This window comes from Xiphophorus maculatus, chromosome 21 (assembly GCF_002775205.1).
Source record: "Xiphophorus maculatus strain JP 163 A chromosome 21, X_maculatus-5.0-male, whole genome shotgun sequence".
Taxonomy (NCBI): Eukaryota; Metazoa; Chordata; class Actinopteri; order Cyprinodontiformes; family Poeciliidae; genus Xiphophorus; species Xiphophorus maculatus.
Window position 1 is genome coordinate 493447 of NC_036463.1, and position 15528 is coordinate 508974.

Sequence of the window (15528 nt, forward strand, 5' to 3'; positions counted from 1 at the left end):
TTATTAATTTAGCTGTGAGTGTACAAGGGTAACCGCACAGTTTGTGTTTGTTCTCAGACCTATAACCAGTACATTACTTAATATTTCAATGTTTTTCAAAACTTTTCAAATGTTTATTATCCTTCTAACAGGCCCAACCCGGTGACATCACCACTTATTTCTGTTTTTCAGCTGCTGCTGCTCAGCAGTTTGACCCAAAGCTGACAGACATGAACTACAGCCTTACTGTCAAAAAGTGGCTTTGTTACGCAACAGAGCAGGAGGAAGGCATCAAGGAACCAAAGTGACGCCAATCAGAGTCAGACTTGGGTTACCCCAACTTGTACTGTTTCCCTGGTTCATTCAGTACAAGGCTTAACCTCATGGAATAGAATAGAATAGAATAGAATAGAAGTACTTTATTCATCCCAGCAGGGAAATTACTTTGCAGTTACAGCATAGAGACAAGACACAATAACAACTACCACTGAGTAGTAGTTGTAGATAAAATAAAAATAAAATATAAAATGCTATAAATTGTAAAAATATGAAATGCTGTTAATATAAAAAGCAACTTAAGAGCAGTCCTTGCAAAGATTCAAAAAATGCAGATACAGTATGTATATGTAAATATATGTACAGCAGTGTGCCACAGTGCAGTTGTGCAAAATTGGACTGATTAGTGCAGAACAATGATTTAGCTTTTATTGTACAGTGAGATGGCATGTGGCAGGAAGGATTTCCTGTATCTGTCCCTACGACAGCGGAGCTGGAGCAGCCTATGTGAGAAGGTGCTCCGCTGTCTGTCCACTATGTGGTGGACAGGGTGCTGTTTATTGTCCATGGACGTTGTTCTTTCATGGACGATGGAATGTTGTTCAAAAAGGAGTCAAATGTGTTTACAGATTTATGGCTATTTTCCTAAATAAAATGTAATATAAATGTTGTCATTTTTAAGTTTGTGTAGACACTTTTTTTGAAAATATGTATTATAAGATAATTTTGAACAACATGATATCCATCGTCTGCCAACAAAATTGCCTGTTTAACACCAGTGAAGAAACCTTTAATGGTATGTTATGATGTAGAACTATCAGAGCAAAAAGTGTACATGAATCAACATTTATTCCTTAACTTTGAATATAAATCAACACAAATGTGTAGATCCACATTCAGATGATGGTTGAATCAACATTGATATAGTGCCAGTTATGTTGAAACCCTGATGTTGATTCAACATGTAAGTCACCGACCACTTTCAATATCGTTTCAATGTCAGGCTTCAATGTGGATTCAATGTTTCTGCCCAACATTGTTTCAGAGTTCATTCACTCATATTTTCCCATCTTGTTGGCCATTTTTTTAAAAACCTGAGTTTTCTCTTGTATCAAGAGGGTCGACTGTCTTTCCGTGACTGAAGAGCAAAATATTTTATATGCTGACTTTAAAAAAAGGAAGCACATCATTATATTTGAATATGTTTTTGTGTCAGCTGTATTAAATACTGACAAGATAAAAAGAAAATTTTGATATTCGCACATGGGAGAGCAGAAGAGGACAGAGGATAATTTTTAGACCTTTGCTGAGGTAGATAAGATCAGGGGATAAGATTAGCTTCACATGCAAGGATCACCGATCACCAGTCTTCCAAATTTAAGGAAATAGGTGCCGATAAATCATCTGACCCAGAAATCAGTGTGCCCCTTCTTCAAAATGTTTTTTTAAAAAAAAGGAAATGCTACATCACAGCAAATATAACCTTATCACGACTATGATGAGACCCATAGCAAACATCAAATCTGAAATGTCCTCATTTTAAGCATTAAAGTCTAAAGTTCCTCAATTTAAACATTTATGTCATCTATACTCTGTGGTGAATAAATACCATTTAAAAGCCACTTGGTTTTCAATTTATTCAACTTTATAAATGGTCACAACTTTTCTTCAATTTAGGTCACATATTAATACGTATGCACCATGTAAAACATGGGGATTTTCTCAGTTGTTTTCAATAAGGGTGAACCTGCATAAAACTCAAAATTAACTTGCTTATGTGATTCTTGATGGGATTTATTTTTAAATAATGCCATTTTCTTTTGTTTAACCCCATGAATTGGGAACATTTTATTTGTATTACCAGTATTCTTCATTATGGCTTAGTTTGCTTTTGGATTTCTTTAGTTCACCATTTTCAGTCCAATTCATGTTTGAAAGTGCAGTATAAAGGTAAACATCTAAAATGTGGGTCATTTTTTGTATCACTACCACAAAAGAGGTTCACCAACAGAAAAAACGGCGAGTTAGTATTTTGAGTGTTACCAGCAGGACAGGCTCCACAGTAGAAAGAACCCTGAGTGTTGTAACATGGAACAGGAGGGTTGGATGAGCAGGGTTTGGTGGGCAGGTTACACTCATCAACATCAGACACACATGCTGGGTTTCCAGCTGGAGCTTCCCATCCACTCTCACAGATGCATTGGTATTTGGGCTGTTTATTGAAGCAAACAGTCAAACTGAGACCCATGATGTCAAAACCTCCACATAAAGCATAACCAATAGGTGTTACAAGCTTAAGTGGTGTGTAAAATAATCATTGTCAAATAACTAAAGTCACTAATAATTTTGCTCAAAAGATAGAGCTGTTTTTTAATTAGACAAAAAAACTAAACCAAAGCATCATCATGTGATTTAAGTGGCAAAGCATATGTATCTAGATAGGGTTACTCTAAATAAATAAACATACTGCCAATATTTAACACATTAAAAAACCCACTTAGAAACACACAGAAATGTTTCAAAGGATAGGAAAGTATGAGCCAGTCAAGTATGGTCATTCATACTTGGTCATTCATCAAGTATGATGAATGACCAAGTATTGTTTACCCAATGTTTACGATGGGTAAACATTGGCAGACGAATGTTTATCCATCGTCTGCCAACAAAATTGCCTGTTTAACACCAGTGAAGAAACCTTTAATGGTATGTTATGATGTAGAACTATCAGAGCAAAAAGTGTACATGAATCAACATTTATTCCTTAACTTTGAATATAAATCAACACAAATGTGTAGATCCACATTCAGATGATGGTTGAATCAACATTGATATAGTGCCAGTTATGTTGAAACCCTGATGTTGATTCAACATGTAAGTCACCGACCACTTTCAATATCGTTTCAATGTCAGGCTTCAATGTGGATTCAATGTTTCTGCCTAACATTGTTTCAGAGTTCATTCACTCATATTTTCCTATCTGGGTGGTACATACATACATATTTTGTTTATATCAAATATTTCTGAAAACTATTTACATTTGCAACTATAAAATATTATATTGGTAAAAATATTAAGAACAAGTTACCTGTCCAGATACCACCCGGTCTGAATCAATGCATAGGCCATGTACACACAAGTCCTGTCCGCCATTCCTGCAATCATCATAACGCACAGTGCAGAGATTCCCGGACCACTCTGGAGAACACTGGCAACTGCAACAAACAAGCAATTTCTAAGAATACATTTTGAGAATCTGCACTGAATCCTGGCCATATAAAGACACTCTAGCCATGCCGTTTAGGAATTTCTCATCTCCCTTGTTCAGACTACCAAAGGCAGCTTCTCAGCTGTTTATGTTACTGCCAGTGCTAAAGCTAATGCGTGTTTCAACTGCATTCAGTAAGTTGTGAGCAATCTCTCTTTTAAAGAAAACAACCCAGAACAATCCAGCTATCAGCTGAATGTCATAAAGATACATGTGAAACTCGTATAGATTCATTCCACACAGAAAGAAATATTTCAGGCCTTTCTTGTCATTTTGATGATATTTTAATAAAGGCCCAGAATAAGGCTTAAAGACAGTTAAAAACCCAATTTAGTGTCTCAGAAAATTTGAATTTTACAGAAGATCATTTGTCGAGAAAATCCGAGCTCATCCCACTTCCCCATGCTGGAGATTTTAGTTTAACAGTAATAATAAATAAAGTTATCTTTAAATTGAATCACTCAAGTGACATCAAGGCCCAACAGTAGACTTAGGTATCAATAAAATAAATCTGGTTGTGTGTGTTGTTTTTGTCTCATGCAAACTTTGCTTTAATTCTACTTTTCTCTATTTAATCATAAGAAATCATAGTCAGTCAGAGAGAGTCATTAAACAGGAAAAGCAGGTTTCCTGGAAAAAGAGGAAGTTTCCAGCCTGCAGATTTATAAAAATAGCTGAGACTATTCTTTATTTCAAAGGTAAAGTTTTAAAGAATGAAATCTAAACATTTTGAGTAATTGGATAAGATTCAAAGTAAAATACTTATATTAATATTGGTTTACTTGTAATAATACTTACACTTACATTTGTGGGAACACTTACAAGAAAAACAAGTAACTGTAACTTTGGCATCAAATAATTAGAATCATGTATTATTCTTGGTTTCTTTTCAGAAAAACATCTGTAATAACTCACATTAGGATTATAATAAGTATAATTAATAAGTTATGGTTATAAAATTATAAATGAATGCTAAATCAGAGAAGCTAAAGAAAATAAATGTGATATAAATGTGATTTTGACATTGAACTTGAAATGGTGTAAAAGGTGTAACTGCAATTAAACATCACTGATATGTTGGAGGTAGATGGTAGGTGAAAGGTGAACGGTTAAGGGAAAAAGAGGAACTAACAGGAGAGCAGAGATGATCAACGCCTTATTTGGAGAAAAGGTGAAAGGCAAGAGACATAGGAGGTTGAGCAACCCTGAGACATTAGCACAGACATTAGGACATAATGTCTGTAAGACAGTGATGGATATGAGATCATCTGTCTGAGCAGTCAGCCAATGAAAACGCCCCAAAAGGGTGGATAAACCCTATAAAAGGTGGGAGCAAAAGAGGAACCTTTGGTTGGATCCTCCGGGCAGCTTCGAGCCAAGATCGAGATGGACAAAGAACTCTGCAGCTGAAGAAGAGCCGGGGCCACAGAGCCGAAGACTGTCCTGCCATGGGGACCAACCCGTCAGCCCCACAACCTGTGGCTTCGAATCGCACTTCTCTCATCGGCTGGGTTCAGACCCCAAAGACAAAGATGAAGACAAAGACAAAGAAGAAGAACTGGTGCCTTTTTTCCTGCCAGCACCAAGTCCTGTGTGACCTCACCATCCATGCGGAGAAGAAGCTCATCAGACCTACAGAGATCCCGGCCTTCGCCGATCAACATCTTCCTCCTGCTGCAACACCTTCTTCATCATCAAGCCAGGTCTGGGGTTCGAAACGCCAAACTCCGTCCGTCTCTCTCAAAGGTTCCCTTTTTTAGTTCTCAGTGTCAGCAGTAGGGAAAGATAGACTAGATGATTGATTTTACTTATTTGATTATTTCTGCTACTGAATTAAGCTGTACTGACCCTTGCAAAAATGCTTTACTAATAAAATATTTAGCATAAAGAAAATCTAAAAGATGTTGTGGACATTCAGTTAATGAGTCACCTTAAAGTTCTTTGATGGTTGTAAAATAGCTGTGATGTTTGATTCTGGAGAGGAAGAAGTGGAAAATGTTTTTAGGTTGCTGGTAGCCCAAATGTAAAACATCATCCTTGGGACTCGCCCGAGTCACTAAAACCTACCTGGTTCAATAACAAATGCAAGTTGTAAAATAGAGAACGAGCGACCGTTAACAGGTGTGCTCTGTGAAACTAGTTGGCTGCAGGCTGCTCAGTCTGGCTAATTCACAGGGGGAAGAAGGGTGGGACACCTGGATGTAGGCCGTTAAAAATCAGGTGAATCGTTTCTCGAAACCAGCTTAAACAGAGTTTACTTCAGTTCTGGACAGGATAAATCCCAGCAGATTTAGGAAACTCAATTAACCCGTTAGAAGGAGAGCTGGTAGCACATCTCCCCTCTCAGAAGAGGAAGTAGAGAGTGAGAGAGTAGAGACAGAAAGGAGGGGGGGGGGGTCTTGCGCAACAACACATTATAGAAATGTTCATGTCTTTGTACTTGATTGGGTCTCCTTCTGCCTGATTAGGCAGTTTGCTGCCTAATCAGGCAAAGTATCACATGGTCACTGAAAAAAAAAACTGATATCTGCCAGCCTCCATTTTCTAACTACTGACATCTCATGCAGCCACTTCTGGAATGTATACATGCGCAGAAAGCACCACAATAAACTGAAAATATGAGAGAGATTCAATTGCCTTTGTCTTTGTTGAAGGCAAACATTTGGACTTATTACATTTTTCACAAAGTTTCCAGGAAGACTAAGCAAAATGGAGGATCCATGGAGAGCATAATTACATCTAAGCACAGATCAATATTTAGAACTTTAAAAAAAAAAAACATAGTCTCCACCTGTCATTCTGGCTTGCAAAACACACTTCATCAGATCATGAGGAAAACAAGGATTTAATTTTCAGATTCATTCATTATCTGTAAATCATAATTATCAAAATAAGAAGGAAAGACTTGAAATCATTTCCTCATGTGCAATGAATCTATATAATACACAGGGTTAATTGTGAAATGAGGGACACAAATATTGTACTCTTTTTATTTATTTTTTCACTGCCAGTGCTTTAGCTAACGAGTGTGTCAACAGCATTGAGCAAGCTATGAGCTTAATAAATGCTCTATTTTTATTAGAGTATTATTAATGAAAGATGAACGTGTTTCAGGTTTGGTGTATTCTACTGTATCATTCTTTCTTAATGAAACAGAGAGTGGAAATGTTAAACGATGTGTGGGTTAAATTCACACTGAAGAACAAACAGAGCAACCGTTAAAAAGATGAACTAACAATATCACATTTTTACCTTCAAAATCAGATGGTTTAAAAAATGTTTACAAAGCCCTCAGTTAATCTAAAGGTTTTTTTTACCCCTCCAGGGGCTATTTTTGTGGGCTCTAGTGTCCCTTATATCACAGTAGGCTGACAGGAAACGGGGAAGGAGAGGGGGAAACACATGCGGCAAATGGCGGCGAAGGCCCCGTTGAGGACTCAAGGCCTCCAAATACGGGTCGTGCTAACCGCTACGCCACCACGGCACGCCCCTTAATCTGAAGTTTTATCCCACACTGTCTCTAACAAACTTGTGAGAAAATCAACAGTTTTGTGTATTTGAATCATTTTTTAATGTAGCAGTTTCGTGTCACTTGCTGACTCAGTGGTTTTATATGCTGAACTTTGTGCAGCACTTAGGTCAGCAAAGCTTTGACCGGACTTTACGCAGCTGATTTGGCCAATTTGTAGCTTACATTTCCATCCAAGACTTTTCTGCTTCAAGTTTTTCGACTAGTAAACAAAGTGATTTTGGGATGCCTAGATTTTATCACTGTAATAAGTATATGATTATGTACTTTGACATAATATTAAATGTTACCATAAAGGTATATGCTGACAGTATTTTAAACTATAAAACATTTTGTGTATTATTCTTACAAGAAGTATAGCTTAATAGCACTGGAAAGCTAAAGACTTACGTAAATGATCCAGGGCTGTTGACACAGGTTGCCCCGTTCTGACAACCCTGCAGTGTTCCTGCAAATGCCTGGCATTCATTTACATCACTGGCACAGTCAGCACCCTAACACACAACACACATACATAAAGTACATAAAACACAGATGGTAGCATCACAACCACATTCAAGCACATCATAAGCCGAAACTAACATATAAACTATGTATTTTTATTTCTTAAACAGTGTAGAACTCACAGCCCAGTTGCTTGGACACAGACAGTGATAGGAGTTCAATAAGTTCAGACATGTTCCTCCATTCTGGCAAGGATTACTGCTGCAAGACACTCTCTGGACTGTCTGGAAGAAAAACAAGCAGGAAACCAGAACTTCCTGCATAGTTTCTACTTCTGAGGCATGATCACACATTTCTAAGTCTCACCTGTTGAAGTTCTGTTACTTGGTTACCCAGTGTTGTCACCTGAAAGAACCATGGGAAGTCAGTTTTGTTGTGGAAAAGTGGTACACATTCTTAATAGCTTTATATTGTTACACCAATGAAGATAATTTGTGGCTTAAATTCAAATAAACATGTGCAAACTGTTAAATAAAATCAGACAAACATTTATTTCCTGTTAGAAAATATAGCTGTGAGGTTGCTAGTAAATGCCATGTGTTTCTCTGCTTTTATGATAAAAGGTGTCAGCTTCAAATGATTCTGTTGAGGCAAGCACTGCTTTAGATATGAATCTCCTTATTTCACAAGAAGAATGTGGAAGAGTGAATCATTTCAAATGTAATTTAGTGTGTTTCCATTGGTAGGAGCAGTGGCTCCAACAACAGACGTCCTTTAGCTGTTGTAGAGGTTGTCCCTGACATAACCCAAGTTTTCTTTGATATGGCAGCTTTCTAACAGTCAGGAACTTCTCAATTCCATATATCTAACCTTCAACATTTATTACTGATGACTTCTAGTAATGATCATCATCTTCACATAAAATATATTAGATTTCTGTTACCTTGGTATTAAGTTGGTTGAGGTTGTTGGAGATTTCAGGGGGAATTGCTCCTCCATGGGTCTTGATGTCATCAATGTCTTCTTTATTAGCTTTGATCTAAAATAAGAATGAAAACACAGTTAAAATTATTTTTATTTGGGCACCAAATTCACTAGTTTATCAAAAATATTGCAAGTTTCACTAAAAAAATGAGTGCAACAAAGTCATATCCTTGCCATAACCAATTCAAAGGTGTGTTTTTTGTTGTGTTGGATATGAATGAAGGGAGTGATGCATCACTTGTCAGTGTCACGATTTGGGGTGAGTGGTGGTGAAGAAGACCCTGAGGACCCAGGTTGGGATGAAGAAGTGATGATTTTGAAGATGAAAATACAAATCCAGAATGTCCAGGCAGCAAAGACTGAGCAGGAGGCTAAAAGCTCAAATTCTGGTAGCAACTGGTTACAAACTAACTGACAGCAACAAGACGTCAGACTAGACAGAATCGACAGACTGGTATGACAACTAGACAGATTAGACAAGGACCCAACAAGGAACACATGTGGGATTAAATACACAGAGGGTAATCAGGGAACGAGACACACCTGGAAACAATCAAGGGGTAGACAGGAAAACAGGAGACTCAAAAGACACAGAAACCCAAAATAAACACTCAGAAAAACTCAAATCCTTACAGTCAGTCAGGGTACTTACCGTTTTTTTTGTTCTTCTTTTTTTCTTTTTTTTTTTTTAAATTAAAAAAAATAACTTAATATAGTAGACACCACTGCTCTGACAAAGCTTAACAACCTCACCACCTGTAACTAGCCCAGAAATATGTATGGTTGGTAAACATTATATTTAAGTTATAAAAGTTTGTGCAATTTTACATGGTAGAAATTATTATGTAAGACTTAAATTCTAAACCAGTTAAGCTATCATCAATCAAGCAGTCTGCTACAAAACAGGACAGATTCTTTTGCCACTTCAAATCATAAAACAGCTAAAATAAGTCCAAAGAAGAAAAGCATTGGTTTAGTAGCTGATGGCATAATGATGTGGAGCATGATGTCTGGCTTTGTCAACACTCTGATGCCAAGCTCTGCAGCATGTTGGTAGGATGCTGTTAGCAGGTGTCCACAAAGACATCCTCACAATATTATTTAAAAGAAGCTGTTCCATGGAATCAGGGATTAACACAAAGTTTTAAAACAAAAATGTACAACATGATCTGTTGTGATCAAAAATAAAAGAGATGGATTTTAATGAGTCATACTAATAGTATAGCTATGACATGACTTCCCAATCAGTTTCTTTTCAGATAAAGATATTTTCAGTTACTGACAGCTAAAAGTCATTTTAACTAATAATACATACTTTTTTCCAGGAATATATTTTAATACGATTAATATTTTTTCAGGGATATGATTTAATGCATTGCATTAAAATGCTTACTGCACACAAGTTGCATCCTGAATCAATTGACTGCAGTCCTCAGGTCACTTGACCTTTGAGCTTACTGTGTGGAAGTCTAAACTTGTTATTCCCTGACTTATATGAGCAGAAACAGCCTTCTATAATTAATACACAAAGTTTATAACACATGTCCTCTTGTTAACAAAGGTAGACTAAGTAGTCTGCTGTGTTACTGATGGTTATGTGCAAAGAATAAACTTATGGTCATTGTTTCCTATGTGAAGTCAGACATAGTAAAGACAGATTAAAACACCAAATCTCACACAATAAATTTTGCCCAGATTACAGTTCATCATTAGAATGAAGTTTCAGATTTCAGCTTGAAATTTTATTCTAATTTTATAATGTAGTTTCTCAACTCTGTATCAAAACAAGTCAACAATTGAAACATTACATTTAGTCAAGTGCCATTGTTACATATCAGATTGTTGATTCATATTTCATTGATTACAGCATGTTTCAAAACCAACTCTGAACAGCTAGGATTTTATTCTAGATTTAAAGGAACTCGGTGTTTCAGCTCTTTTACAGTTTTCTGGAAGTTTGTTCCAGATTTGAGGTGCATAGAAGCTGAATGCTGCTTCTCCACGTTTGGTTCTGCTTCTGTTGATAAAGAGTCTGGAAGGTTGATACAACAACAGCAGATCTTGAATGTATTGTGGTGCTAAGCCGTTCAGTGATTTATAAACTAACAACAGTATTTTAAAGTCTATTCTCTGAGCTACAGGGAGCCAGTGGAGGGACTTTAAAACTGGTGTTATGTGCTCTATCTTCCTGGTTTTAGTGAGAACGCAAGCAGCAGCATTCTGGATCAGCTGATTATATTAGACAGACCCATAAAGACACTGTTGCAGTGATAAATGTGAACTTCAGAATATTTGTAACTTTGTGATGTCCAGAAGATAGTATAATGTGGTCTCCTTAATTCAGCGTTTTGATGACATATGTCATATCACTTTTATCTTTATAGTTTTCTGTTTGGAACAATAAGTAGCTGTTTTTTTCTTGTGTTGAATTTGCTCTCCATCAATGAAATGGCCTCTGAGTGGAAGCTTTTATTAACTTAAAACCACAGTAAATTTGCTGTATCAGATCAGATGACATTAGTATGCATAGAGCTGAACTGAAACCTGAGTTTACCTGGCTTAGAAGCTGTGTGAGGTCTTCATTGCCCACTTTTACCCGGCCTGATGAAGAAGGCTCAAAGCGGATCTCTTTGTTGTCACCTGTTTTAAACACCAGGTGACCATTTTCTGATAGCATACGAGGCCTACAAAACAAACATTCAGGTTTTAAAGTAATCTAAAAAAGTGCAAATTTACCCAATCTTGTTCCAGATATCATCTGCATGATTTCAAAACCCTACTTAAAACAAGAAAACCAAAAAAAGACAAATTTTTCACCCATTTCATTTAATCTCTTTAAATCTTTCTTTGATCTTTTTGATTCAAACTTACTGTGTCAGTTGTGAATTGTCCATCGGCTCTCCCGGTCCATACAGCAGAAAGACAAGACAGAGGAGCAGCCATGAAGGCTGCGGTGTCCCAGCCATCGAGACGGGATTTCTTGGACGGTGACTCTGAACAGCTTTACTGATGCATCCTGTTCTTCAGCACTCTAATACTCAGTTTTAAGACTTTGACCTAAAAACAAAAGCATAAAAACACCTGTTTCCCAAAGCATTACACCCATGACGCATTTATTATGGTTTAACTGTGGTTTATCATTGAGTGAGAATGTCTTTCACATGATTTTAAGAAATGAGTAACCAGCTTCATGTGACTTTGATATCATTATAAGCAGATATTTCACATCACTGCTAAGAATAAATTCACTAAGGTGTAAATGGTAATTACTTTGTGTCCATCAACGGAAGAACTAATGATATCACATGCAATTTTGGTAAATGCTCAATTATTTATAATTATTAACTGTGAGGTCATGAACAACTAAAAACAGAACAAAAATACATACATTTCTCTGTCCTAACTTGACTAGATATTTTAAAACAAATTAATATACAGTATATAGTTCTCCATGAATTGTTTTATGTGGCCAACATTTGATAAACTCCATAGGGTTTCCCTCTAGGTCAGGGGGGTCAAACTCATCTTTGTTTTGGGCCAAATCAAGATCATGGAAGCTCTCAAAGGGCCAGTTGTGCCAGAATGTACTGATAAAATCTGTTCACAAACTCATAAAATATCAATGAATTCTTAAAATTAAATAATATTATTGAACATCTTTTCAGTCCCTCCAGGATTTCGTCACAGTTTTTGTGATTTTTTGCAGTAAAAATCTAAGTGTTTGTTATACTAATTTGAAATATTTGCGATATTTGCTCTTATTTATGACGGCAAATTTGACTTTTTATTACTCGCTTTATAGATCATGGACTATAATCTAACATAAATTAAGGCTGATGCAGGTGTTTAGCACAAGTAAGAAAGTTTTTGATAAGTTTTGAGGAAAATCTGCAATAAACCCTCAATTATATATTAGTGCAAAAAGGTGCTGGGATTTGTTGATTTTATGTGAATTTCCATGATAATTCTCAAGAAACTGGAGGGACTGATATATATAATTTGGCAGTAAATGAATAAAAAACTGCACTGATTTGATTGATAACATAATATTTAAGCACACTTAATATTTAGTCTAGAAAATAGAGGGCCACATAAAAAGCTATAGTGAGCCAGACTTGGCCCAGGGGCCTCGAGTTTGACACATGTGCTCTAGGTGATCATTAACTCTAGTCCTGAGACTTGCAAATGACACCTGGTGACTCTTCTCTGAACTTACACAAGCAAGACTAATGAAAATCCTTCATTAGGACAAATGAATCAGAAATGACAAATTCAACCATTTCTGATTGAATTTGTCACTTACACAAGTGTTTCATTATTCATTAATGTAAACTACCACTATTTGTAAATGTCAAATCAACATTTGATTAGCTTCCATCATAATATAGACAACCTTGGATTAGTTTGATCTATTTTGAGAATATTCTTGTTTATGCATTTTTGAGTTTGTCCTGCTCTTTTGATCCTTCTTGCTGGTACTCTTATACATAAAACTCTTTGGTGTTTCCCTGAATTTTAAAAGCAGGACTTCATGTCTTTCTTCTCAAAACTTGTAATGTTTACTCAAACCTTTCTTCCAGAACTCTGCTCATTTACGAAACATTCTCTGCTTGGTTTTGGAACGGCCTTTTGGCACCGATTGTAGTAACCTGCGCCACCCACTGGATGTAGGGAGTTGGTCGGGTGAACAAACTAATGCCTAATATCAGAAGGTGGTTAGAGACCAGTAGCACAGTGCTAGCGGATGTTAGTGTAACATGGAGCAGAAAGATGAGGCTGTTGTTTCTTCCTACAGCCAGTGGGTGGCGCAGGTTGCTACAATCAATAGTAGCCACACAGGCACACCCTCTAGAAGGAAACAAATGCACTCAGTGCAACACTTTCATTCTACTGGCTGAGAGGTTGCCAGGAGAAGGTCAATTTTTGTTCCAGAAGCAAACAGAGAATGTTTCATAAGTGAGCAGAGAGTTCGAGCAGAGACTAAGTGTGAGCGTGAGGAGAAGTTTTGAGTACAAGCATTACAAGTTCTGCTTTCAAAATAAAAATTTAAGCAAAACTATTAAAAGTTTTGAGAAGAAAAGATATGAAATCCTTTTTTCAGACTGAAAATATGTACACTTGGATTATGGCAGAAAAATTCCACCATACCCTTTCCAACCAAACATTTACTGTAGTTATCTGGGATGTTAGGTGTTAGGTTTGTCTGTAGTTATGCAAATTCTCATCAATCACTTATTTTTGAGGAGTCTCATCCTTGCAATAATTGGCTGAGCTTTTCAACATGCAGTTAGGCAGTTGTAACCCCCCTCTCTCTGGCAGGTACAATAGGCAAAGGTTTAGTCTAGATCTTTTATTATTCGAAATAAATCTATTACTTTGTTATTTTATTATTTTTAGGATTTGGAATGGTATGCTTTTGTGAATCAAAATAATTACACCTTTTGCATAATTATTGCATGACACATGTATCACCTGGCCCAGCAATCTATTTTTTTCAATTTTTTTTTAACAAATTTTAATTTACAATCTGTTAGAGAAAATTATTTTCAATTTGAGATGTTTAATTCTGTTAATAACCTGTTTTAGTTTAATTATTTTCCTAAGTCCCCTTACATTCCAACTTGTGATTTTTATTTTAGAGAGGTTATGTGTCATGAAGTGCGGGTGTGGTGAGTGGTGAGGCAGATGCAGCAGACCCAGGTTGAAGTAAATGAATGATTTTAATGATGAATAAGTCCACAAAAGTTCTGGCGGCACAGCTGAGCAGAAGCCAGGGCTCACACCGGTAGCAACAGAAATTATCCTTCGCAAACAAGCAGGCAGACAGAAATGACGCGACGAGGACCTGACAACACACAGAGACACAGGTGAGACTAAATACACAGGAGGTAATTAGGGAACGAGAAACACCTGGGAGTAATCAAGGGGAGACAGGACAACACGGAGACACAGGAAACTCAAAATAAACACACAGAAAACACAGAACATGACATTATGAGTATTAACTTGTTCCATACTTTGTTTTTTTCCCGAAATATTAATATAACAATACATGATGATGAGTTAACATAAAAAGCACAAAGGCTTTGAATAAAACAAGTAACTAAATGAAAAAAGAAAACCCTGAAAATGACACATAACACTTAAAGTCTCTCAATCTCTTATTCAGACTAAAATTGTAGGAGAAAGTTCAACTTCAGAAGCAACAGTGGTGTCCGTCAACCAAGCATACACCTTACTGAAACACAAATACAGCAAACCCATATGTAGTCATTCCTTTTTTGAGAGTTAGGCTTAATCAAAGTATTTTGTATTAATGTGACACCCTGGCATGTACACAAGTATTTATAGTAACGTTATACGAACATATGGAAAAATATTGCATGACAAGAAAGGAAAAAGAAAGAAAATCTCTCTCTAGCTGCCTTTGTCTTATAAAACAAGTCAATGATTAACTGAATATTTTGTCATCAAAGGTATAGTAGTGCAGTTATCAATTATGAGCAGCTGATTCTCTAGTTCAGGAACTGCTCTGCTCACCAACACACCCCATCCTGTCTAGTGTGTCAAAAATCATGACTTTGTCATTCCCAGAAATCCTGAATGGGTGGATTTTGTAGCCGTTCTGAAGGCTTTAAAATGAGCCTGAATATACACACAATCTGTGAGTTTTTGGAATATTTTCACATCTAAACCTATAGTCTGAAACTATAGTCCAGTCTATAACTATATGTGTCAGCAACATCTGTACCCTGCTAGCAGGTCTTCGTTTAAGCTGGAGTGAGCCAGAGAAGGAGCTGACTGAAGACAAAAACAGCGGAAATGGTTCTTTTTTTGAATAAAGATCTTTGAATGATACTGCCTCTACAATGACATCATAGTATAAAGTTATAAGTTCTTAATAAAATGAAAAGAATAATTCATGGAATAATTATATTTACAGTCCAACATAACAAGGTGTCAATATTAATAAAAAGGTCATGTTTATTGTAGCATCCTCCTTTCAATTTTATATAAACTACAAAAACAGGTTTCTGTGGAGAACATGAGC

At 36.5% G+C, this 15528-nt stretch overlaps 1 protein-coding gene across 2 annotated transcripts in view; it reads right to left on the reverse strand.

The window, feature by feature from the left end:
- The window catches only part of cubn (cubilin), a 180556-nt gene extending 169049 nt beyond the window's left edge, over window positions 1-11507 (reverse strand). For both annotated transcript variants that reach the window (XM_023326227.1, XM_023326226.1), the window contains exons 1-8: window positions 11349-11507; window positions 11032-11161; window positions 8437-8532; window positions 7860-7898; window positions 7676-7777; window positions 7440-7543; window positions 3341-3467; window positions 2299-2467 (exon numbers count right to left, since the gene is read on the reverse strand). In XM_023326227.1, coding sequence (XP_023181995.1) covers window positions 2299-2467; window positions 3341-3467; window positions 7440-7543; window positions 7676-7777; window positions 7860-7898; window positions 8437-8532; window positions 11032-11161; window positions 11349-11443 — 862 coding nt within the window. In that variant the 5' untranslated portion in view covers window positions 11444-11507. The remainder of the gene's footprint in view (window positions 1-2298; window positions 2468-3340; window positions 3468-7439; window positions 7544-7675; window positions 7778-7859; window positions 7899-8436; window positions 8533-11031; window positions 11162-11348) is intronic.
- Between the last annotated feature and the right edge of the window lie 4021 nt (window positions 11508-15528).